Genomic DNA, 25482 nt, shown 5'->3' with positions numbered 1-25482 from the left:
ACATTCATTTATATGTGTGCCTTGACCAGTCACCGCTGCTCACGGCAGAACAGAACCTCTCTGGCCAAAGCCAACAGTAGTAGCACTCTATGGCCACAAACACAGTTATAGAGAAGACAATTTGGGAGGCATATCATGTCCACTTAGAAAATATAAAAACTTTCTCACTAGGCCAAATAACCTCACAAGCCACAGGCTTTCAACTAGGTTTATAATACCAGAAGTCAGTTTCTTCTTATGGACCTAGGACCAAATCCAATCAGAAAGCAGTTGGTTACCCCCATAACAAACCTGACACACTGCACCAGTAGGCTCACCTTGAACAACGGCTCCAGAGCTGAGTAAGACTTACTGAGAATCCTCCCCTGGCAGCCTGCATAGCACCTTCTGGAATTCTGAGGGCTGACCAGCAAGGAGGAAAATTCCAGTCCAGTTCCAGCTTGTCTTTCCCTGTCCTATGATCAAGGCCTGTGGTGTTTTATCAATGGGGTATTGCCGTCTAGTTCTGGTCAGCAAATAGCAGCTTGGACAGTTGCCTGTGTTACTTTGGGCTCTGCAAGGTCTTTCCTGGCTAATAACTTATAGAAAGGCGGCCCACATCTGGAACTGAGATTTCCACTTAATAATATGTTAATTTTTTTCCCATCTATACAAAGTAACTCGATTCACTCTTTTTGAGGAACCTTATTGTTTGATTTAATTACCAAGTGTATTTTTTTTCTGGTTTTTCTCACACATCACTACTGTGGATTACGTTTCTCCTCTACATCCCCCCCCCTCCCATCACCCTGGCTCCCCTTCCCAACTTGTTCCTTCCCACCCAGGGGGCCCCTCTTCTATTTTCATGTCACATTTATTCTACAGCCAACACGGACACATACACACACACATACCATCACACACGGAAGCACACAGAGACACACAAACGTAGAAACACATACAAATCACACACATACAATTCTGAAACACAATAGAACATTAACTTGTCTCCTCAGGAAAAAAAAATACCCTCAGTTTTGACTATGGCTCTTAAATTTTTCCTTCAAAATAATCTAGCTGTGCCCAGAAGTTTATGTCTATAATCCCAGAGATCAGAAAGCCTAGGCAGGACAATTGCTGGGCGTTTGAACATAGCCTGGATGACACAGCAACACCCTGTCTCAAACAGCAAACAAATGAGCACTCGAAACTAAATCTAGACATTTTGACAGATGTAAGGGTTAAAGCAGCTTGTGATAAGCAGACTTGAAGAAATGCAGGAAGAGTTTCAGGGAGCCATTCTCTTACCTGGCAAGCAAGTGCCCGGATAAAAGTGTGGTCCTCAAGGCGGGTCTATGGTTTGATCATTGCTTATCGTCACTGGCTTCTCAGCACAGAGAACGCTATCAGTATTGCCAATAGTAGCACTGGGAAAAACACACTGTGAACTTGGAGGGAGACTCATTCTGTGTCAAAATCCTAATTTATAGTCTATTCCAGACCACAGGGCCGGCAACTTAAAACAAATATGTACAAAAAAAAAGCAAATGGTGCGCACAAGTTTCAGTCTACCATGACAGCAGAAAGGAGTTTGAACTTGTGTAGCCTGTTCACTCGTCTGAGTGAATGCTGAGAAGGTGTGAAGGACTCTAGCCCCAGAGAAGAGGGTGGACTTGAAAGCAGGCTGATTCAATTCTTCATTTCTACTCCTCTCTCTTCCTCTCCCTCCCTCCCCTTCTACCATCCTCCCATCCTTCCTTCTTTCTTCCTGGGATGATTTGCTCTTACCATGAGGTCAGGCTGCCCTCAAGCTTGTGGTGACTGACCCCATGCCTGCTGGAATTACCACGTGACCCTCAACACGTGGCTCTCTTCCTTACACTCCGTATGAAGTCTGAAACACTTATAAATCCTAAACGTAAAACCGAGACAAAAGAGTACATTTGTGTCTCTCCAGCAGCTGTACATGGCAGAGAACATGCCAGTCTTCCTCTCGCAAAGAATGCTGGGTGGGAAAATGTTCCTACCAGACTTCAGGGTGAGCTGATCTTCAGAAACTCCTTATTCTTAATAAAATAATATTTGAATGGGTGTGATGACACAGGCCTTTATTCCCAGCACTTGAGAGGCAGAGACAGGCGTATCTCTTGAGTTGGCAGCAATTTCCAGAACAGGGCTACACAGAGAAACCCTGTCTGGGTAACAAATAAACAAGAGACTATGTAGTTTATTTAGGCTTACTGTATCTGTGATGGCTATTCTTGGTTGTCAACTTGACTACATCTGGAATGAACTGCAATTCAGAAATGAAGGGCACACCAGTGAAATATTTTTTTGCTTTGTTTGAAGTGGTTGGATCCACGTCTTGTCTGGATATCTAAGGTAGGAAGACACATACATGCCTTTCATTCAGATCTCGAGGACATGGGAAAAGGAAGTTTTTGCTCTGTGTCTGATTGCTCCTGTCTTTCTAGCAGGTCCATGCCTCCACGGGCATTAGAGCCTACCTCTTTGGGATTCTAGTGGCTACTGAGGACCAGCTGAGACAGCCAGCCTCGTGGCCTAAGCAACTTCTGGATTCCTGGACTTCCCATTCATTGATTCTGCCTCTGTAGACAACCCTGACTAATACAGCACTCAAACTGGGGACAAATATAAAGATTAAAAGTAAGTAGGTGAGTAAATAAATAAATCTCACTAGGGATATAGCTCTGTGTAAGAACACTTGATACACTTGATACACAAAGTCCTAAGTTCAAGTCCCTAGTGCAAGCACACACACACACACACACACACACACACACACACACACACACACACACACACCAGATAGATGTAAAGAAAAAGAGAGAAGAGGCAAGCATGGTGTCTCATATCCTGGAAGTTGTGGCAGGAAGATTTTGACGAGCTAAAGACTGTACTCTTAGCGGGAGTTCAAGGCTAGCCTGGGCTACAGGATAACTTTTTCATTGTCTTTCTTTTTCTCAAAAAAACCAACCAAACAAACAAACAAATAGTAAATTTTTTAAAGAAATGAATAAATCACATGTACCTAACAATGAAACTTTAAAATACATGTGGCACTCTCCAGAACTTGTATAGAAGCCAGATGTGGTGCAGATGTGGTGCTGACCTTGGGTTCCTGCTGATAGGGTATCAGAGACAGTGGATGGAGCCCTGGGGCTTGCTTAGCCTAGGCTCCTTGATGAATTCTAGGTCACATAGAGACCTTGTCTCAAGAAAAAGTTAGATGCTGTCTGAAGAATGACACAACTTGTCCTCTGAAAGTACCCAAATACAATATATATTTCTCTCTCTCTTTCTTTCTTTCTTTCTTTCTTTCTTTCTTTCTTTCTTTCTTTCTTTCTTTCTTTCTTTCTCTCTCTCTCTCTCTCTCTCTCTCTCTCTCTAACACACAGACACATACACATACAGAATTTGTGTGACAAAAACTGACTAAATTAAGCATCCATGGGACAATTCCAGTACCATACCTGGAGGTTTTAATGCTCCTGCCTCAGTAACTGCATGAATGACTATGTCAGGGAGGAGGTGCTACACGAGAGGCCCTGTTATACCCCTCAAGTCACACAGAAAATTTCAAAGTGAGCAGACACGGCAGACTTCTTGTTTTATCTCTGAGACAGAGATTTGCCCTGACCCCAGGCTGGCCTTCAACTCACAATCCCACTGTCTCAGACATGTTCTGATGTTCTGCATTCAGTGTTCTTCCATCTACAAGTAGCCCAGGTCTCTGTGCCTGTCCCAGCTGAGCCCCCTCTCCTTGTGTTCTCTCCACACCACATCAAGAATCATTCACACCAAGGCTGCCTTCTGCTTTGCTCCTCCATCATACATAGTGTGGATCTTAGCAGTCTCAGCCGGCAGGCGGTTTGTTTATTAAGGTGTTGCTTTGCTAATGGACTGAAGGACAGCGAAGGCAGGCGAGGCACTGTCATGTTCTCTCATCATCCTTCATAAGACACACATAATACAAAACAGAAAAAAAAGGATGATAGATAAAATGATAGATAAACTTAGTCTTTCAAAGAAAATAGTGTTTTACACACATGCACACACATTCACACACACCCTCCCCAAGTCCCTGGCTTCTGTTAGTAATATACCCTTTGACTCTGTTTTTTCAATTTAATTTAATTTAATATTTTACTTATTCACTTTACAACCTGCTCACTGCTCCCCTCCCAGTCACCCCTCCCCTAATCCTTCCCTCCCCATCCCCCACCCCCTTCTCTGCTTGGGTAGGTATTCCCCACACACAAGCACTTCAAGTCTCTGTGAGGCTAGGTGCTTCCTTTCCCACTGAGGACAGTCAAGGCAGCCCAGCTAGAAGAACAGGCAACAGCTTTTGGGTTAGTCCCTGTTCCTTTTGTTCCTTTTATGAATTAAAGATTAAAGCCCACAGGTAGCCCCCACTGCTCCTCATGGGAGAGCAGTCTCTCCCCTGGTAGTGAGTGGAGTATAACTGCTGGCACTGGCTCTGCCTTGCTCCCAGCCTTCCGCTGTTCTGGCCTTGGGCTTTGGATGGTATCAGATGTTCTAGCCTGTCACCTCCTTTCCAGTCTCCTGGGGTTACTGCCCCTCCTGTTTCACAGGCCTGCTGCATACACTGAATTAAATTTTGTGAACACACTTCATAAATGTGTGAGGCATAATATAAATATTAAGGCTCAGCGCCGCTTTCCTGTTTCATTAGACCCTACTTAATTAGAGAAAGTGAAAGCCGTTCTCACTCTCTTAGTGGTTTTGGCTCCTCGCTGCTTCAGCCCAGCTCCCCTCATTTCTAGTGTCTACATAGTGCTATTTGGCATTATGGGTCATAGGAAAAAAGTCTTCTCAATTCTAGAACACACTTTGCCCTCTGACCGATTTTTGTCATCCGATACCTTGAACCTAAGCCTGATGCATGCTAGTTAAGCCCCTCTACCACAGAACATCAATGCCAGCCCAAAGCCAAGGACTCTTTTGTTTTCCTTAGTTTTTATTTTATTTGTGCTGCTGGGAACCAAACCTAGGGCATTGCACATGTTAGGTAAGTGTGCTACCTGTGAGCTCTGTCCCCTGCTGGTCTGGTATAAGTTGAAGCATAGTAACTCATCTCACAGAGCAGTGCTCCTCTCATCTCACAGAGCAGTGCTCCTCTCATCTCACAGAGCAGTGCTCCTCTCATCTCACAGAGCAGTGCTCCTCTCATCTCACAGAGCAGTGCTCCTCTCATCTCACAGAGCAGTGCTCCTCTCATCTCACAGAGCAGTGCTCCTCTCATCTCACAGAGCAGTGCTCCTCTCATCTCACAGAGCAGTGCTCCTCTCATCTCACAGAGCAGTGCTCCTCTCATCTCACAGAGCAGTGCTCCTCTCATCTCACAGAGCAGTGCTCCTCTCATCTCACACAGTAGTCCTCCTCTTACTCAGAAAGCTTCAGACCATTTGACAGCAGTTATTGTCTGCTCTCCTCTAAGGACTTGAATATATGATTTATTTCAGGCTTTTATACCAGGCTGGCCTTATACTCTTGGCCTCGATCCTCTTGCCTCAGCCTCCTGAGTACTGAGATTAGAAACACGAACCATCATGTCCACTAAAACATTTGAGCTAACGTATTGGCCTATGTTATTCCACTGATCTTCCCAATCACTCTAGGAAATACAGCCACTCTTCAGTCCCCCAGCTCTGGAATATAGTTCACAGTCCACAGAGCTTTGCAGATAGTGCATGTTCCTCAGATGCCGAAGTAGAGAAATATAATAAAGGGATGCTTATGGGAATAAAATTAATAGTGAACCATAAGTATTTGTCAGGCTAGGCACAAGCATGCAAGCCAATGACACAGCATGTACCCCGCACATTGTAGGATCTGGGTACATGAATGTAATAATACCTGCATCATCATTAGTCCAGAAGGTTCTTGGGTCCGGCTTGGTCAGGATGTTGGCATGATTACATTGTTCTTTCACCTTGAAAACATAAAGGGGAAAGAACAGCTGTGAGAATCCAGTCATCATGTCACTGCTTCAAGGCCTATTGTTCTACTGTGGACCGTCCAGAGGTAGTAAGGCTTGTACAAAAAGCATACTGGGTCATAGCTGGGTTGTTTAGGATTCTGCCGACTGTAGCTCTGGAGTCCCATATGTGGGAAACCCTTTAGTCCTTCACAATAGGGGACTGTTGCTCACCCCAGGACAGGGTAGCTGTCAGGCTAATAGCTAAATAAGTAGTTGGGGGATAATTTTTGTTCTCTCCTCTGTCAGTACTATGTACAATGCACAGACCACACAACTGCTGCAGAGGACCACAATGATGACACATAAGCTGTTTTAGATCCGCCTGTAACAGAAACTGTAACTTTAATAAATACTGCCTGTGAAAATGTATAGTAATGAAGAGAAATTCTTCTAGTCGGGCATGGTGGCACACACTTTTAATTGAAGCATTCAAGAGGCAGAAGTAGGAGGATCTCTGTGAGTCTGAGGACAGCTTGATCTACATAGTGAGTTCCAGGTTAGCCAGTAGTACACAGTGAGACACTATCTTTAACAATAATAATGTGTAAACAAAAATAAAGTGAAAGAATTCTTCTTTTGTAATTTGTAAAGGTTAACCCAGTCATCAACTTGATGACACTAGAATCACCTGGGAGATGAGCTTTTAAACATGTCTGTGGGGGAATACCTTGATTAGGTTCATGAAGTTGAAAGACCCCCACCCTTCACTCCCCACTGTGGGCAGCACCATTCCCCTGGCTGTGGGATTCTGGACTTCCCAAGGTAAGAAAGTGAGCTGAGCACAGGAGTTCTTTGTCGCTGCTTCTCAACTGGATACAATGTGACCAGCTGCCTCAGGTTCCTGCTGCTGTGGCTTTCCTACCCTGATGGAGAGTACTCTCAAACTTTAAGCCTAAATAATTCCTTTCTCTACCAAACAGCTTTTAGCAGACACTTTCTTGGAGTAACAAAAAAAGAAATTAAGACATAATTACAGTAGAATCTTAAGTAATTTATATGGGCATGTGTAATATTTGCTATTTAATTTAGAGATTCTAGTACAGATTCAATTTATAATCCTAAATTTTTCAAATTCTCTTTTCTTGAGACAGAGATTAGTTCAGGCTTGCCTCACCCTTGCAGTTATTCTCCTGCCTCTGTCCTAGGTTCCTTTCTAAGGAGCTGCAGTGATACATTTTGGGAAGCAATGTCCTACTTTCTTGATGTATAGATTTCAAATGTGACTTTACTTAATGGAATATATCTTAATGGTAAAATGGACTTCATATATTTCATAGAAACCTCTTTAATAGGACATTCTGAGATCTGGATCTTAAATCTTTGGTCACTGGTTCCAGTTCACAGTTATTTGCTTTGTTTGTTGTAGCAGGGTCTTGCTCAGTCTGGCCTTAAACTCCTGCCTCTACCTCTTTAAAGTCTTGGGATTATAGGTGCACATCACCCACCCTGGAGTTGGCTTACCTCCTGGGCTTACACAGCATTTTGTACTTCTTTTTCTTTATGTAGCAAACACCTCAAGTATTTGAAAATTGTTGTTGTGTCTCATGTAGCCTAACCTTTCCAGGTTGATAGAGCTCTTCCCTTTAGTCAGTGGTGTTATGTCTCTTTACTGAGGTCACTGATTTAGAAGACATTCTTTCTGCAATATGAACTTGTCCTTGAGAGCTCTCAGCTTAGTGCCAAACAGTCTCTGAAATAAAGTGCTGATTTTGAAGGGCAGCTCCCAGGTAGGACCACCAGTAGCATCCTACATCCATAAGCAACTGTTTTTTTCCACTCCTATACCTTTTTTTTTTTTAAAGATTTATTTATTTTTATGTATTTGAGTACACTGTAGCTGTCTTCAGACACACCAGAAGAGTTCATCGGATTCCATTACAGATGGTTGTGAGCCACCATGTGGCTGCTGGGAATTGAACTCAGGACCTCTGGAAGAGCAGTCAGTGCTCTTAACCACTGAGCCATCTCTCCAGCTCTTGGGGAGCTCCTTTGCTTGTGAATGGTTCCACATTACATTTGCTTTCAAAATGTCTTTTATGTGGGAGAGCATTTCCTGTTCACACCAGAGACGTCAAGAATCCCTTGTTCTCTGTGTCTGTGGCAGGTGAGTATAAACAGGCTATTCTTCATGAATCCCATCCAGGACTGTTTAAGTATGAACCCATGAATCATGATACCCACTGTCAGGGTTAATTAGCCATGCACTGTAGCTGTAGATACTCCACAGAAGTGAGAAAATTCATGACTGTGGATCCTGCAGTGTCTTCATGGAATACCTGCCTCTGAAGTCAGGTCAAAACCAAAGAAATACCAAGTGCCTGGGACTTCATTCCCCTAAGGGGAAATTTGGTCCCTTTGGATAAATATTTAAGAAGATTTCTTTAATGAGATTTCCACTCTAAGGGTGGCAAAGAGAGAAATGTAACTATTGTTTGGAACTCTTAAGTGTGTGGCTCTGGAATGTTCCAAACATATCTCAGGGCATTTGATTTCTAAACCTGTCTACTACTACTGTTTACCTACTGTCTAGTTTACAGAGTTATCAACACTAGCTAGTTGATTTTATCTTGGTTGCTATATATTTATCTAGTCAGTTATTTAATTAGCTTTTATAAATCAGGATGACTGTGAATGAATATAACAGTGATAACCAACTGAGAGCTAGAGTCTTTTACTATTATTATGTGTTAATTATCATTACTATTATTTTTGTCCAGCCTAGTATTATTTTGTTTTCAGGGCTGAGGATCCATCAAACCGTGTTCTGCCTCTAAGCTACAGATGAGTCCCCAGAATCCAAGTCTTGACTATAAATTTCAAGCTATCACCTGAGAACTTACTTTAGTTTATTAAAACTCGGGTATGTACTCAAGTATATTCAGTTGTTCAGTAACCCTTCTCTTCAGATAACGGGTGGAACATGAGAAAGTACTTGGTGCCAAGGCAGAAGTGTGGACAGAGGGGTAATCCTCACTCTCGTGAATTTATTCCCTGATGCTGCTGACTGAAGCACAAGTAGGTGGCAGGGTTAGGCAGTGGGGTGGTAGGGGTAATTTTTGGTTTTGTTCGGGTTTTTTGTTGTTGTTGTTTTGAATTTGGGGTTTTGGGGTTTTTTTGTTTTGTTTTGGTTTGGTTTTTTTTGTTTTTTGTTGTTGTTTTGTTTTTTTTTTTGTTTTTTGATTTTTTTTGATTCTCTATAAAAAAAAAAACTTATTTTCTTACAGACGTGTTTTCAATAGAATCACAACAATCAATGATTGCATATCTGCATTTGTAAGTTATAGTCATACCAGAAGACAGCTTTTCAAGATGTTTAAAATGGGTGCTTGTCACCAAGCCAAATTTATGCCTTCACTCCACTCCAGCCACTAAAATGTCCTGTGCGGTCTTCAGGCATTGGTGTTTCCAATCAAGAGTCAACAGAAGGCCAAGATATCTGGACCAAACTTCTGTGTTTCTACTCCACAGCACTTGATTAAGTTCTTAAGTAAAATTTCCTTGCAGCATGGTGTTTGTAGACTGTGTCCAACTCCGGGAGACAGCAATCAATGTATGTTTATTGACCAAATCATTGATTTGGTGGGACTCGAAGTGCATTAAAGTCGCTAAAGCTAATGCTATCAGAGAATCTCAGTATCTGTGTCTAGAACGTCGGAGATGACTTAGTTGGATCAAGATGGAGAAAGACTGAAAGGGAAGGAATGACTAAGCCCTGGAGACACAGGTAGGTAGATGGGGGAACGTGGTACTGGTCATGCAGTTTGGTAGGAGAAGCTCCTAGCATTTCTCTTAGAGCATGGTGGGTAAAAATACATACAACTGGAATGTAGGCTTTGGAATTATATGGACCGGGTTAAAATGAAGATTGTCTTACACTTAACCATGCATGCAAACACACACACACACACACACACACACACACACACACACACACACGGGGATGGTACTTCATCTCAGCATTGGAAAGAAAGAAAGGCCAAATTAAGAGGTAGGATGAGGGGTAGAATTAGGTTGTAGATTTCAGTGATTGGCAGGGTGATTATCATCCATGCTCAGACCATCAGATATGTCTACAGGTTAGTGATGACCAGGAGGCTGGAAGCTGTGAGGAAATAGAAACTTTTGACAGAAGAACTTTGCTGTTCAAAGCTCACATCTACAATTCATTTAGGCCTTCACAGGGTGGAAGCAGGAGGATTGGCATGAGAGGCTGAGGCCATCTTGGGTGTAAAGTGAGTTCCAGGCTAGCCTGAGCTACAATGTGAGATACTTTTTAAAAGTCAAGAATATAGTTCGCTCTTTATTAAATAACTCTACATATATAAGGCAATAAGAAGGCTTCCTTATCACCAACTCTTCACCCTGGTGCTCCCTCCCACAGGTACATACACACTCGTCCCTACCTGTTAGCTAGGATGTCACGTTTTTGTCTGTCTTTTCTGCATGCTCAATGGAGACAGAAGCTTCCTTCCTCTTTCCTGTCTATGTTTTATTATATACTGAAATACAGTTTTCTCATTTGTTTTTTTTTGTGGCATTTTATAAACACTGAGTACTTAAAAGGGGTACTTGATACACAGTAGTCGTCAGTATTTGGTGAATGAAAGAATTATAATCCCTAAGCTGTTAAGATAAGAATCAGAGGGGCTGGAGAGATGGCTCAGTGGTAAAGAGCACTGACTGCTCTTCCAAAGGTCGTGAGTTCAAATCCCAGCAACCACATGGAGGCTCACAACCATCTGTAATGAGATCTGACGCCCTCTTCTGGTGTGTCTGAAGACAGCTACAGTGTACTTAGATATAATAATAAATAAATCTTAAAAAAAAAAAAAAAAGATAAGAATCAGAGCCAGGCACAGTGGTGTGTGTAACCTTCACTCCCACAGTGAAGCTGAGACAGGAGGATTGTCGTGAGGTTGAAGCCACTTGAGTCTACAGTATATGGTTCTGGCTTAAAACCCAAAGTGAAGATGAATCAGTCCAGAACCTAGAGCTCATTCAGCTCTGGAATTAAAGGACGCACCAGTCATGCCCAGATGTGGTTAGCACTTGCATTTTTTGTTCTTCTCCGATACACTAAACCTCCTAATTTTACAGCAATGAGTGGAGAGTAGTAGATGCCACCATTCTTAATGTTTTCCCCATAAAGGATCGGCAGTGGCAGGTGACTCCCCATCTCCCCTTTGGCTACCACACTGCAATTCTTTTTGTTTTGCTTTGTTTTCTTCATCTTCTCTGCAAAAACAAACAAACAAACAAAACCCAAGAAACCCTTAGGCCTTTTCTACTACTAGACACAACAGTACATCTGTCGAGTGCATCTTCCAGAGTGTATTCTATGACAGGACATACTATGTGTCTGAAAAAAACAAAGCAGAGCCCTCAATACCTTGAAAATTCTTTGCACAAATTCAAATATAATTCGTAAATTATTGGTATCTACCCCCCCCCCCCGCCCCAAAGAAAACCAGCACCAAGATTACTTTTGCCCATCTAAGGCAGATTCCTTTCCAATTGATTCTATTCTGGTTTCATTAAGAATGGGCAGCTTCAGGGCTGGTGAGCTGGCTCAGTGGTTAAGAGCACGGACTGCTCTTCCAAAGGTCCTGAGTTCAAATCCCAGCAACCACATGGTGGCTCACAACCATCCATAATGAAATATGATGCTCTCTTCTGGAGTGTCTGAAGACACACTGCTGTGTACTTACATATAATACATAATAAAAAAAAGAATGGGCAGCTTCATCAGGGTCCTTCCAAAGGATTGGTTTAAGGTACTGGTTTATTTTTAGACGCCAAGACTGGCTTTGGCCAACTTGTGCCTGAAGGCAGTAACACAGCTTGAGTAGGGTATGTCCACTGATCTGGGCTACAGAGTGAGCTTGGTGGCTTCTCTGAGGACACTGTTTGACAAAAGCAAATGAGGAACGAAGCCAGAAACAAGTGTCCACTGACCAGCCTCCGAGGAGAGAAAGGTTTTAAATGTTTCCTGTTGCAAATGACACTGACTTCCTTGATATCTTTCTCCATGAGCCTTTGTGCAAAAAGACAGTTAATAGAGAGAGGGGAGAGGGGAGAGTGTGGGTCTGCGTTTTATGTAACACTGTAGGAGAATGTTTTCTACTTCCCTAGAAGGGAGCTGTGTCAGGTTCAAAGCCGACGTGGTTCTCCAGTTTGCTCCATGCTATGATTTATCATACTTAGTTTTCTTTTCGGGAAGGAAAAGCCTGGTGCTCAATCTTCCATTCACAGTTTAGCCAGAAGGTCTGGCTTGCCAGATGCCAGTGTCAGCAAACGGGTGATTTTTTTTTCCTTCCTGTGATAAATGGGACTAAACATTTGCTGCTTTTCTCCCGTACTCGGCAACTGTACAGCCCTTGATAGTCTGAAGATCTACAATATTTCTCAGATGCCTTGGCTTACATAAAAAAAAAAAAAATTTAAAAATGTTTCTGCAAAACTGTCTTATAATCCGGCCATCCCACGAATCCAGTACATTGAATTAATTTTCAAAGCGACCCCTGGATGGTCAGGCAGTGATCGCAGAGGAGCCTGCCATTAATTTTTTTTAAAAAGATTTCTTGTGACCTTTCTTATATTTGATATAAAGCACATGTTAAAGCCAATACCCAAAAAGCCTAGAGGAAACTTTCCTTCATAAAGAGACATCCCACAAAGGCACCTTTTACAGCGCTTTGAGTAACAGGGACGTGAGCTTTGCGTAACTGGGTTAGCACTTAGCCAAGCTAGTCATCAGTCTCAACAAGGGCTCTTTATCCAATGTCTCGTAGGTATTCAGTGGGTCAGTCATTGAGCTCGTGAAGAAAGAAGTGGGAGAGGCTCCAAAACAATGGGAAACACCTGTCAACACACGGGAAGGTGGAGCACCTCACCGAGATCCTGAAGTCAAGTTTAAGACTTGCGGCTAGTGAACGCCATTGGAGCACTCGGCCTTGTTTCTGGGAAGTTCAGGGGAAAGCTGTGAGGCTGTGAGCAGACCTGAAGGAATCGGCTTCCCTTCAGGCTACTTCCTAGGACTTCCCAGGGGTCTTCTTAAGGGGTCCTGGCAGGACATCACCTGCTGCTTTATTTTGGCTTTTTGCCTGCATTTCTTTTTGGCCTCTTGAGAAGACCAGGCCGCCATTTGTGTCCTTTATTCTTCTAAGAATTTAATTTGTGTTTCGCCCATTCTTTTTGTTCAGGGCTGGCTTTAGAAGTCCCATCTTTGTTAAATACAACTGTAGATCTAGACTCTGGTCAAAGATGAAACCTGCAATCCAGGTACTTGAGGACAAGAAGCTGCCGCTGAACATGAATGAAGCTACCTTACACCCTGAGCTTCCCAGCCTCCTGCCTCCTACTTCTTGAGTGCTAGGATTACAGGATTCAAGACTGTGTTTGGAATATACAGTGGTGGCTTTGTGCAGCCCTCTATCAACTGAGCAACCTTCTTCATCCTCTAACTAATCTTTTTTTATGACATTGACAATGAGCCAGACACATTTATGATCTCACGTTCTCTGTTCATCCTCATGCACAAACTCACTTGTCCCATTTTGAGAGGAGGAGGAATCAGGGTCAAGTTAACCTTTAAAACCTCACGGAGATAGCAAAGTTGGTGAAGTGCTAGTGCTATAAGCATGGCGACACATTCTTACAATTCCAGGACCAGATGGGCAGATCTCTGGAGCTCAACAGCCAGCCAGTGTCACCTACTTGGTGAGCTTTAGTCCTACAAATGACATTGGATTCCAGGGGAATCCTCTGGGCTCTGTGGGCACTGTGCTCAGGTACATACCCTGACACACATACACTTGTGCACACACACACACACACACACACTCACACCTTATCCAGGGAAGTGGTTTGAGGAAGATGGTGAGGAAACACCTGTAAGCCCCAGCCCTCCTAGGAAACAACAAAGATCGAGCAGAACATGGAAGGAGCAAATCTGTTAAAATTCTAGAAAACAGTCAAAGGTTTTAAACCACCATGCAGACACATCCCGCCCCAAAGAAAGCATCCCAGACACGGTAGGAAGGTTCCACAGAATTCTCTAACCTGCTCTGTTACAGCAGGCCACACCCTGGTTCAATGGCCCCCTTGGGAGTAAGACCTTATCACCCTCCCAACCTGTCTGGAAACTATCTGAAGAATGGGGCAAAGGCATGTGCTGCTGAGCAAGGCTAAGAGAAGGGAAAGGCATTTCTAGAAAACCTTGAAGAACGGTGTACCGTGTTGTTCTGTGCCTTACATGTGTTGTTTTGTTTTGTTTTCCTGCTGATACTGTCTCCATGGTGATTAAATTATTATTGGATTATTAGTGCTGTCTGCTTTACTTGAGGAAACCAAGGAACTCAGGAGAAGTTCCTTGGTTTCACCTTTCTTTGTTTTCTTTCATCCTTCCTCTTTTGTTTCTTGTTTTTGTTTTATTTTTTAGATTTATTTATTTATTATATGTAAGTACACTGTAGCTGTCTTCAGACACACCAGAAGAGGGCGTCAGATCTCATTACGGATGGTTGTGAGCCACCGTTTGGTTGCTGGGATTTGAACTCAGGACCTTTGGAAGAGCAGTCAGTGCTCTTACCCTCTGAGCCATCTCCCCAGCTCCATGTTATGTTTTTAAGATGTGGGTTTCTCCTGCTTTTCTTATTCTCCTCCTTCTTTAAGATTCATTATTATTGCCGGGCAGTGGTGGCGCACACCTTTAATCCCAGCACTTGGGAAGCAGATGCAGGTGGATTTCTGAGTTCGAGGCCAGCCTGGTCTACAGAGTGAGTTCCAGGCCAGCCAGGGCTACACAGAGAAACCCTGTCTCGAAAAACCAAAAAAAAAAAGAAAAAAAAAAAAAACCAGATTCATTATTATTGTTGTTATTGTGTTGTAGTTTATGGGGGTTGAACAAGCCTAGGCTATCCATCTATTATATTCTTCTTCTTCTTCTTCTTCTTCTTCTTCTTCTTCTTCTTCTTCTTCTTCTTCTTCTTCTTCTCCTCCTCCTCCTCCTCCTCCTCCTCCTCCTCCTTCCTCTTCCTCTTCTTCTTCTTCTTCCTCTTCTTCTGTTTTTAAGTATGAGGTCTCTTAAAGTCCAGGCTGGCCTCTAGCACCCAATAGCCAAGGATAGCTTCAACATCTTATTTTCCTGTCTTCACCTCCAAAGTGCTGAGATTACAAATGTATGCCCCCATGCCTGGCTGAAATGCAACATTGTTAGAATACTTTACTTTCTTCCTAGATGCTGCAAAATAGATCATTTTAATGATCAGTTTCTTCTGGGGAAAATAATGATGATAAAACAGATGTTTTTTTTTTTTTTTTTTTTTTGCCAGGCAGTGGTGGCACATGCCTTTAATGCCAGCACTTGGGAGGCAGAGGCAGGTGGATTTCTGAGTTCTAGGTCTACAGAGTGAGTTCCAGGACAGCCAGGGCTACATAGAGAAACCCTGTTTCAAAAACAAACAAACAAACAAAACAACAACAATAAAAACAGATTTTTTTCCCCTCACAAAACTATGTTTAAAAAATAATTAAGGACAAGCCTCCATTTCTAGGACATAGAAATAAAAACAGTGGGGAGAGAAAGGAAGAACCATGTACGTCTTGAAAAAGACAAAGCATTGTTATTGCTTATTATTTGTCATTTATATGTTGCCAGAGGGTAAGCTGTGCAGAAAGACTGCACCCTGAATTATTCAGAAACCCGTCCCAGTATCTTAGCACAATAGCATACAAACATAGAACACAAGGGTGGACTGATGGGTGCCTATTAAAAGAATGAAGGAAAAGCTGGGTGTGGTTGTACCCATCTGTCCACCAGGAGGTTGAAGAAGGAGGATTGCAGATGCCTCAAGAGTTTGGAATAGCCTAGGCAAATAGAAGCTTTGTCTCAAAAAGGCCAAAATAAGCCAATAAGTAATGTTTATATGATACGAATCTGTTTTGTTTGTATACGTCTCTCCCCTGTACAGACAGACAGGAGGGTATTCATGCTGCCTTACTTTCAGCAGGCATCAATGTCTTCCAAGAGTTCTAAGTGCTGTTTGCAGTGGGATGAAAATTCAAGTTCTTTGCTTGCTATTGTCACACATTCGGTGTGGGGGTGAGGTGGGGTGGGGTGGGGTGGGGGTGGGGATGCAGAAGAGAGATTAAAAGGGAATCCCTGGCAGAGACTTGCCTCCTATCTACTAAGCTCCTAAACTCAGCAGTCACCTCACTTTGTTCTGCAAACCTGCTTTACCTTACTATCCCTGCGCACTCCCGGAAAGCTCCTAGCATTCCAGAGGTCAAACAAAAACACCAATTTGGAGCTGCTTCCTACTTAAAATCTATGAAAGTCGCTCTGTTCTGTTGCCTTCACTGTGTGACTGCACAAAAGTCTCAGTTCCATTTAGATTTCTCACAAATGCTTGGTTTCTTAGAGAAAAATGGATTCATCTCTCTTTGGAATACTCGTGGAAGCTATCCAGTTTTATACTAAAATGATTTTCATTTTATACTAAATGAAATGAAAAATTATAATTGACTTTCAAGGGAAAAGTAGCTCCTATCAGATGATACAAACAGACAAGGAAGAGAAGACACTCCCCATGTCTGACTGACCACCATAGCAAACTTCTGGTGCGCTCTTTCAGGAAAATGTTCACGAGTGGATATATACAAATATATATCAGCAAGTTTTTCCGCTTGGTTTCTACTAATGGGTATATGCTGGCATGTGTGCATTGGGGCTTTGTTCTTTGTGGGGAACAGCGGGAATGAGGTCTCAAGGTAAGGAGTGGAAAATTAAAAGAAAAAAAAAAAGTTCATTAAAATCTTTGGGCCAGCAAGATGGCTCAACAGGTTAAGGCACTTGTTACTAAGCCTGATGCCCAGAGTTCAAGTCCCCCACATAATAGAAAGAGAGAATGCCTGTAAATTTTCCTCTGACATCCACACATGACCACTGTCGTATACACACAATACATAAGTAAAAAGGAAACCAAAAAAACCAACCAAACAAAAAAAACAAACTTTGGAATTTTCATTCATGATCTAGGCACTTCATTTCTCAACCCTCAGATTCCTCAGTTAACACTATTATTGAAGTATCTATATGTGAGAGAGGGGGGAAGAAAAAAAAACAGATTCCTTTCGGACATGAGCATGGCGCACATCTGGTGGGAGGAGAGATGCTGACAGGGTTTGACCTTGCAATAATTAGATGCTGAGAGCCAAAGCCCAGCAGTTTATGTAATTCTACTGCGGACACGTTAAGCTCCTGCCCTTGCTGTGATGGAAAAATGGCCTCAGAGATTGCTGATGCAGATCAGAAATTAGTTTGAGGATTCATCACTGCTCATCCCAAAACACCAGGTGATAGATACAGAGAAAAGCTGAGGGAAAATGCCTAATCTGTGGATTTCAAATACTGCATACTTATCTTTCTTTCCCATGCAAAGACAAGGGCTAGCAATAATGATAATTAAGTAGACTGCCTGTATTTAGAAAGACAATGGCATCAGAATAATATACAGACATAAATGTTAAAATAGCAACGTTTCAATGCAGGCTTGACGAAAGCCCGCATTCTCACAGACTGTTTAACATTAATTTTTAATCGTTTTTGAAAGCCATTATATCTCCAGAGCTTTAAGATGTTCAATGATCCTACCCCATTTATCTCAATTTGGATAATGTGCCCTAAATAAATAATTCATAAATCTAAAAAAATAATTCGTAAACTTAGCTGGGCTAAGTGGCATACATACACCTGTAATCCTAGTACTCAGAGAGCTAAGGCAGCGGGATAAAGGGTTCAAGGCCCCAATTAAAAACAAACAAACAAACAAACAAACAAGAGGTACATGGAGCTGCAGGAGGAACTTGACCTAACACTTACCAGGGAAATGACCGAGTAGATGTGGACTGTTTACCTGCAAACAGCCATTTCTAAGTTTGGGATGGTTTTGATTTTGCTTTGAGACAGAGTTTCTCTGTGTAGCTCTGGCTACACAGAGAGGGCCAGCCTAGAACACCCAGATCTGATGCGTCCCCCCCACCCCATCCCCACAGTCCTGGTGTTAAGGGCCTATATTACCATTCCTGGCCCTTGTTGGTTTGTTTTGGGATATCATGGCTCTTGGTAACCCAGGCTAGCCTCCATGTTCGCCTGGCTCAGCCTCTCATGCACTGAGACTAAAGTTTCCGGTGACCACACTTGGCTGTGAGGTGATTTTAGTAATATGGAGGAATATCATCCATATCATGTTAAATAAAAGCAATCATAATATAAACTTGCACTTGGAGGAAAAGATGAATATTTAAATTAACGCTTATTGAGATCATTTGTATATTTTTCTTTTGTTTCCAAGTTTCTCAAATAATTTCTATTTCTATCTGGAAAGACAGAGTCCTTGTAAGCCAAGACTGATTTTTAAACCCATTATGAGACTTTAAACTCTGATCTCTCTGTCTCCACATCTCAAGCGCTGGGATTACAAGCATGAATCCACAGGCCTTACCACCTCAATTACAAGCAAGTAAGCAAACAAACAAACAAGAAATCAGGGACCTATGAGATGGCTCTGCAGGTTAAAGCTGTATTCAGGGAATCCTGGAAACCTGTGGTCCATTCCCAGAATCCATGTAAAGGGAGAGAGCGCCAACTCCACTCCTAGGCCTCTGCCTCTGCCCACACAGCTCACATGCACACAATTAAACAACATCTACTATGTACTATCTTTCTATTTTCAAAATTACCTATAATCTGCATTTGAAAGTCAGTCTCTCTTCCTCTCCCCTGTCACTGACTGGCTGTCTTTCTGTCTGTTTTTCATATCTTATTGAAAACAGAACAGATATATTGGACTGGAGAAGTAGCTGAGTTGGTAGAGTTGTCTAGCATTTGTGACTTCTTGGGCACCAGGTAAGACATGCTGAGTGGCCCAAACCCACAATTCTGGCATTCCTGGGGTGCAGATAGGATCAGAACAAGTTCCTTGTCAGCTTGAGTTAAGTGAAAACCTATCTCAACAGATTAAAGAAACAAACAAGCATAAAGTGTCCATCCAGTCTGTTGGTTCTCAGGAGTAGAAAGACGAAAGCCATCATTGGAAGAAGCTGTAATGTAAGTAAGCAGCATCCTAAGAAATAAACGATGTGGGCAGAAATGACAAACCTGTCGACTGTTGGGCCACCTTGGACGCAGGCTCATCACGCTCAGTCTGTAATTCTAACGTGGAGCTCAACTTGTACTCAAATAAGGCTGTGTGACACTCATCCCTCATCAGGAAAAGGGGACAGAGAGCCTCATTGCCTTTCTGTAATGATTTCCTTTAAGTCCCTATGGGCTTCAATCACTACTTTTGTTGGACAATTTTCCTATGGATTCTTTCCAAAAGTAAACCAGCAGGCCAGGGAAGCACTTTCCAACTCCCCAAAGGCTCACAACTGAGTGAGACAAGATTACCTTCAGCTACAGTTCTAAGGTCCTCAGCTCCCACGGGATAGAGGACCTCCAGCTGGCACACTTAGGTATGCTGTCCTCACTTTCAGCTGGAGGAGAAAAACAACTGGACATTGGATTTAGAGGTCCCCAAAACACCCCTAAGCCTGTTTAAAATCCCACTAAGGTCAAGTGAAATTGACATTATTGTCTTACAAGTACGCAGATAATTTCTGGTTTTAGAAAATTATTTTGACCAGAAATTTTCTGGAAAAAAAAAAAAAACAAACAAACGAAAAACTCACAAAACTAGAAAGTCACCCATGAAGGAATAAAGGAAAAATGTCAGGAAAAGAATAGTGGAACAACAACCAGGGTTTTGTGATGTCGATATAATTTCTATATTAAATACCCTTATTATTTACACTAAAAACAATTCTAAATTTAAATAAATTATTAACTTAATGAGAAACTTTAAAGGATCAAAACAAAGTAGAGAGCTGAGGGTCTCCATAGCTATGAAACTGGCTGTGAAGACAGGGCTGGCCAGAGACTCACAGAGATGTGCCTGCCTTTGTCCCCCAAGCAGGAGGATTAAAGGTATGTGACATCACGACCTGAATTTAGAGAATGTTTTAGTGAGAAATGTTTGGTTATCTTCAGAGTCTAACAAAACAGGCAAGACCTGGAGCATGAGGTAAAAAGAGTCAGACCACAAAATAACACAATCAACAGGTTTAGGTTCAGGGATGTTCTCAGGAGCCTCGAAAACCAAGATACCATCCCCCTTATGTGACTGAGCTCAGGACAAGGGATGTGTTATGCAAACTTTCCTGAAGCCTCCAAGTTTAAAGCCAGCCAGGATTGCAGCGAAACTTTGTATTTTCTTTCTTTCTTTCTTTTTTTTTTTTTTTTTTTTTTTTTTTTGGTTTTTTTTCGAGACAGGGTTTCTCTGTGTAGCCCTGGCTGTCCTGGAACTCACTCTGTAGACCAGGCTGGCCTCGAACTCAGAAATCCGCCTACCTCTGCCTCCCAAGTGCTGGGATTAAAGGCGTGCGCCACCAACGCCCGGCTTTCTTTCTTTCTTTCTTTCTTTCTTTCTTTCTTTCTTTCTTTCTTTCTTTCTTTCTTTTTTTTAAAAAAAGACATGCAAATTTGTTTTAACACGTCTTACATAATATGACTGTGGTGGTTTGAATATGTTTGACCCAGGGAGTGACACTATTAGGAGGTGTAGCATTGGAGGAATGTGTTACTGTTGGTGTGGGCTTTAAGACCCACATCCTAGCTGCCTAGAAGCCAGTCTTCTCCTAGCAGCCTTCAGATGAAGATATAGAACTCTCAACTCCTCCCGCACTATGCCTGCCTGGACACTGCCATGCTCCCACCTTGATGATAATGGACTGAACCTCTGAACCTGTAAGCCATCCCCAGTTAAATGTTGTTTTTTGTAAGAATTGCCTTGGTCATGGTGTCTCTTCACAGCAACAGTAAAACCCAAACTAAGACAATGGCCTAATTTCCTCTCCTAGAATTGCATCTCCTTCATGTGCTGTTTCCATCAACAGCCCAAGAAAACCAACTGTAAAAACTCACTAAAGGATAACTTAATATATTGTCTTGCCAACAACTCTAAAATAACCTTATTCTAAATAGTGAGTGCCACAGGGGTTTTTCTTTTAGATAGTTCTGCTAATTGGGTTTCCCTCCATGTTGAGCTCAAGTTATTCTTCTCAGAGTTCAGAAGGCAGGTGGCTCCCAAGTGCTCCCAGGATGCCAGTGGAAGCCAGCAGGCAGACACTCAGTTGTTCTACACTTCCCACCACTATTTGGGGCAGCAAATATTCTTCCAAAATATTCTCTTCTCTCAAGCATCAGGATATCAGAGGGGGTAAATGAAGTATGGGCTTACAGTCTCACTTAAATGAGAACAAACTTGTCATTGAGAATAATACATCATAAATAACCCCCCCACACACACAAAAGTTTATAGCAATAAAAATGTCTCCTTCCCCCAACATGGAGTTACTTCCCCTTTGTTGCACTGACTCAGTGATTTTTTTTTTCCTAAAAATTTTTAACAAAGATTGTTCATTCCATCTCTGAGAAAAGCCATCATCTACCAGCTGAGAATATCATCCCCTGCCTGCCCGCCCGCCCGCCATTTTACAACCTTATTAGTTAGGGTTTTACTGCTGTGAACAGACACCATGACCAAGGCAAGTCTTATAAGAAACAACATTTAACTGGGGCTGGCTTACAGGTTCAGAGGTTCAGTCCATTATCATCAAGGTGGGAGCATGGCAGTATCCAGGCAGGCATGGCGCAGGAGGAGCTGAGAGTTCTATGTCTTCATCCAAAGGCTGCTAGTGGAAGAGTGACTTCCAGGCAACTAGGGTGAGGATCTTATACCCACACCCACAGTGACACACCCATTCCAACCAGGTCGCACCTATTCCAACAAGGCCACACCTTCAGATGGTGCCACTCCCTAGTCCAAGGATATACAAACCATCACAACAACAGAAAAGTGAATCATCTGTTTCTCGTCCATACAGACATGGAGGACCCCATACAGACCTGGAGGACTCCATACAGACCTGGAGGACTCCTCATGAGAACAAGAAATGGAGTTGATTTATGAATTCAGAAAGTAGCCATTAGGTCTTAGAAAAATAGTAGATTTTGAGAATAGATACGAAAACCTCAATTGAAAGCTTGTTAGCAGCAAGATTGAGGCATGTTCCTTTCTGAAGCAATTACAGCCATGCTGTGTAAATCAAGGGGTTCTGGTGACTCCATCCAACAGAGCAGAATTCCAGAACAGACATAAAATATTTTAAAATGAGACTAATTTCCCAAACCAGTCTTTTTTATTAAAATGTTGATTCCTTCAAAAACTTTCATGCGTGGAAAGATGATCCTGGAATTCTAGCACAGAAATAATTAGTATTTTTAATTGGTACAAGTGGGAAATAAGGCAGACCAGCTTTAATAAACAAATCCAATCTGTGGCACATTGAAGTGAATTCACAGTTTGTTTTTTTCCTAAAATCAAAGTGCATTGTACTTACTAACGAACAAAATGAATGATCTTGTCAAATGGAAACAGTATAATTGAACTGGGGACAAGTTTGGCGAATTAAGAAAGGAGAAGCCTTGAACCCTGGGACTCAGGATTGAGTCCCTTACAGGTGTTCATCAATGCCTTATCCACAGAGCAGCCGTTCATCTACTTAAAATGTAAACATTTTAAAACCCCACACGGCGCTTATTTTGCAGATCAAAACCAGAAGTGAACAATGATCAAATACATTATAAGTGTGCGTACCCACGGTTATGAAGTGTAAAGGCTGACTCTGCAGGAAGGAGCTGCCTCCTCCTAACTGTTGAGCCTCAGAAGTGAGCACATCTGGATCCCTAGTGATCCCGGGAGCTTTGGGGGTTGGGAGGCAGCCATCTGGTACAAAGGAAATCTGGACAGAGTGTCCCACCCCAAAGAAAGCACTGTATTGTGCTGCTATGAAAAGCAGCCACTACACTTCCCTCTGATAAAACACCAGCCTCTCAGCTGGTAAAGGATTCAAAGAAATACATGTGCAAAAGTGTTCACTGGCTGACCAAGGCTCCAAAACCACCACCGACCTGCAGATAAGAAACATGAAATCAGTTACTTTCGGAAACAGCCTAGGAACAGCATGCTGCCTTCATTAGCTCTTTTTATAATTCCTGTTGGTTATGGGCTCCTCCTGACCTTAGGTGTCTGGTTGGTTTTTAATCCAAAATGAAAAGGCTGGACACCTTGAAAAATGTGGGCCCTTTCTAGTCTTCGTATCTCATCTGTGTGGAGAACAGATGCTTACAGAATATATTCTGAGGTTGGGTGACAGGTCAGTAAGAAAGCTCTTGCCTTGAAATCATGAGGACCCAAGTTTGGTCCCCTTCAGAGCCCATTTAAAAAGTAGGTGTGCTCGTGGCTGCTTGTAATTCTAGGGCTAGAGAGAGAGCCTGGCAGATCTTTGGGGCTCCAAGGCCAGCCAGCATAGGTATATACTTGTATGGAAAAAGTCCTTATATTACACAATTCCATATACAGTACATTTATACAATGGAAATGCAAAATGTTTTATTTTTTTAAGTTTTCAGTCTCTATGAATATGTGAAATATGGAATTGATAATGATGGATTAATATACAATTATGGATTGATGAGAAAGTAAAATGCAGCACTTGGAAGGAAAGTTAGTTCAAGGCTATCCTCAGCTATTGACTTCTAGACCATCTGAGCTACATGACAGCCCCTCAGCTCCCTCTCCAACATTTCTTTTTAAATATCATTTTTAATGCTCTAAAGATTAAGTTTTATTGCTAAATTATATGGGATGAAGTCGTATTAAAAATAAATGATCAAATTATAGCTGGAACGATTCATTATGAGACTCAGGAGCATTTCATTGTGTCTTATAGTTTTATAGCATGATCCTTGCAGAAACCAAATTATCAGTGGTTTTCCCATCTAGACTGCTCATTACTCTTGACCTAATCAACGATATAAACAGGCTTGTTCTCAGAAAGCTCAGCAAACTTGGGCATGATGTCATAGTCTGTAATTCCAGAGTTGGAGACAGGCAGGAGGATCACCATTCAAGGCGGCCTCTTGTAAATTGAGAGTTCAGGGCTAACCTGGGCTGTATGAAACCCTATTGCAGAACAACAACAACAAAAGATCTTTAAAATAGTCTCATTAATCTATAAGTGATAATTACCCTAGTGCATGTTTACCTATACATGTGAGTGTAAGGGAAGTTCATTATTTTCTTTTGTGTGTATTTGCTTTTGTGAGACTGTGTTGGCTAGTCATATGTCAGCTTAACAGACAAACAAGTTATCTGAAAGGAGGGAATCACAATTGAAAAGGTATCTCCATAAGATACAGCTGTAAGGAATTTTCCCAATTAGTGATCAATTGGGGAGGGTCCAGCCCATTGTGGGTGGCTCCATCCCTGGGCTGATGGTCCTGGGTTCTATAAGAAAGCAGGCTGAGCAAGCCACGAGGAGCAAGCCAGTAAGCAGCATTCCTCTGTGGCCTCTGCATCAGCTCTGCCTCCAGATTCCTGCCCTATTTGCATTCCTGCCCTGATTTCCCTTGATGATGAACGGTGATGTGGAAGTGTAAGCCAAAGAAACCTTTTCTCCTCAACTTACTTTTTGGTCATGGTGTTTTGTCGCAGCAATAAAAACCTTAACAAAAACAAGCTGGTACCAGGATTGTTGGGTATGGCTGCAATAGACTTGATCCTGTCTTGGGGGGAATTTTGGAACTTTAGGCTAGAAAAGCTGAGAGCTCGGTAAGCTGTTCTGTAGGAGTTTGGAGGATAATGATGAGAGCAGTGCAGAAGATGGAGGCCTGGCTTGTGAAGTTTCAGAGGGATGTTTAAAGGCTCTATCACGGGCATTTGCTATTTTAACGTGCGATTCTGTCACACGTGTCAGCTGGAGCTGAAGACTCAGCCATAATTAGCAAGAGATTGGCAACACTGAAGTGAAACCTGGGACAATAGATACTGGTTAGCTGGAGCTAAGAAGTTAGAGGTGGCCGTGCAGTGGTGCCACACGCCTTTAATTCTAGCACTTGGGAGGCAGAAGCAGGTGGGTTTCTGAGTTTGAGGCCAGCCTGGTTTACAGAGTGAGTTTCAGGACAGCCAGGGCTACACAGAGAAACCCTGTCTCAAAAAAAAAAAAAAAAAAGTTAATGGTGATTGAGAAGAGACAGGCATCACTGAGGTAAGATCTTGAAGTAAGTGTTTGTTCAGGGTCAATACACACAAGCTGGGATCCAGAAGCGACCAAGGTTTTTTACTTCATACGCAGCCAGACTTGATAATATGTAAGACACACCAGGCGATACTAGTTCTGAAGGCATGAAGGGGTTTTGGAGATCAGCTGAGGTTTGGCACTGCGAGCAGTTAGGAGAGGCTGTTGGTGAAGGCACAGCCTCAGTACAGGTGACAACCCAGGACTGAAGGGGTCATGCAAAGAAGTTGAGGCTTGGC

The 25482-nt window shown here is 42.4% G+C and overlaps 1 protein-coding gene across 1 annotated transcript in view; it reads right to left on the bottom strand.

Annotated features, from left to right (window-relative positions):
• Sgk1 (serum/glucocorticoid regulated kinase 1) overlaps positions 1-25482 on the bottom strand; it is a 116584-nt gene that overhangs the window by 24290 nt on the left and 66812 nt on the right. Inside the window, exon 3 of the mRNA XM_021173628.3 lies at positions 5881-5956. Coding sequence (XP_021029287.1) covers positions 5881-5956 — 76 coding nt within the window. The remainder of the gene's footprint in view (positions 1-5880; positions 5957-25482) is intronic.

This window comes from Mus caroli, unplaced genomic scaffold, assembly GCF_978045245.1.
Source record: "Mus caroli unplaced genomic scaffold, Mus_caroli_1 scaffold_9, whole genome shotgun sequence".
Lineage (NCBI taxonomy): Eukaryota > Metazoa > Chordata > Mammalia > Rodentia > Muridae > Mus > Mus caroli.
The sequence above is the reverse complement of the archived record's forward strand: the minus strand, read 5'-3'. Positions and strand labels throughout refer to the sequence as shown.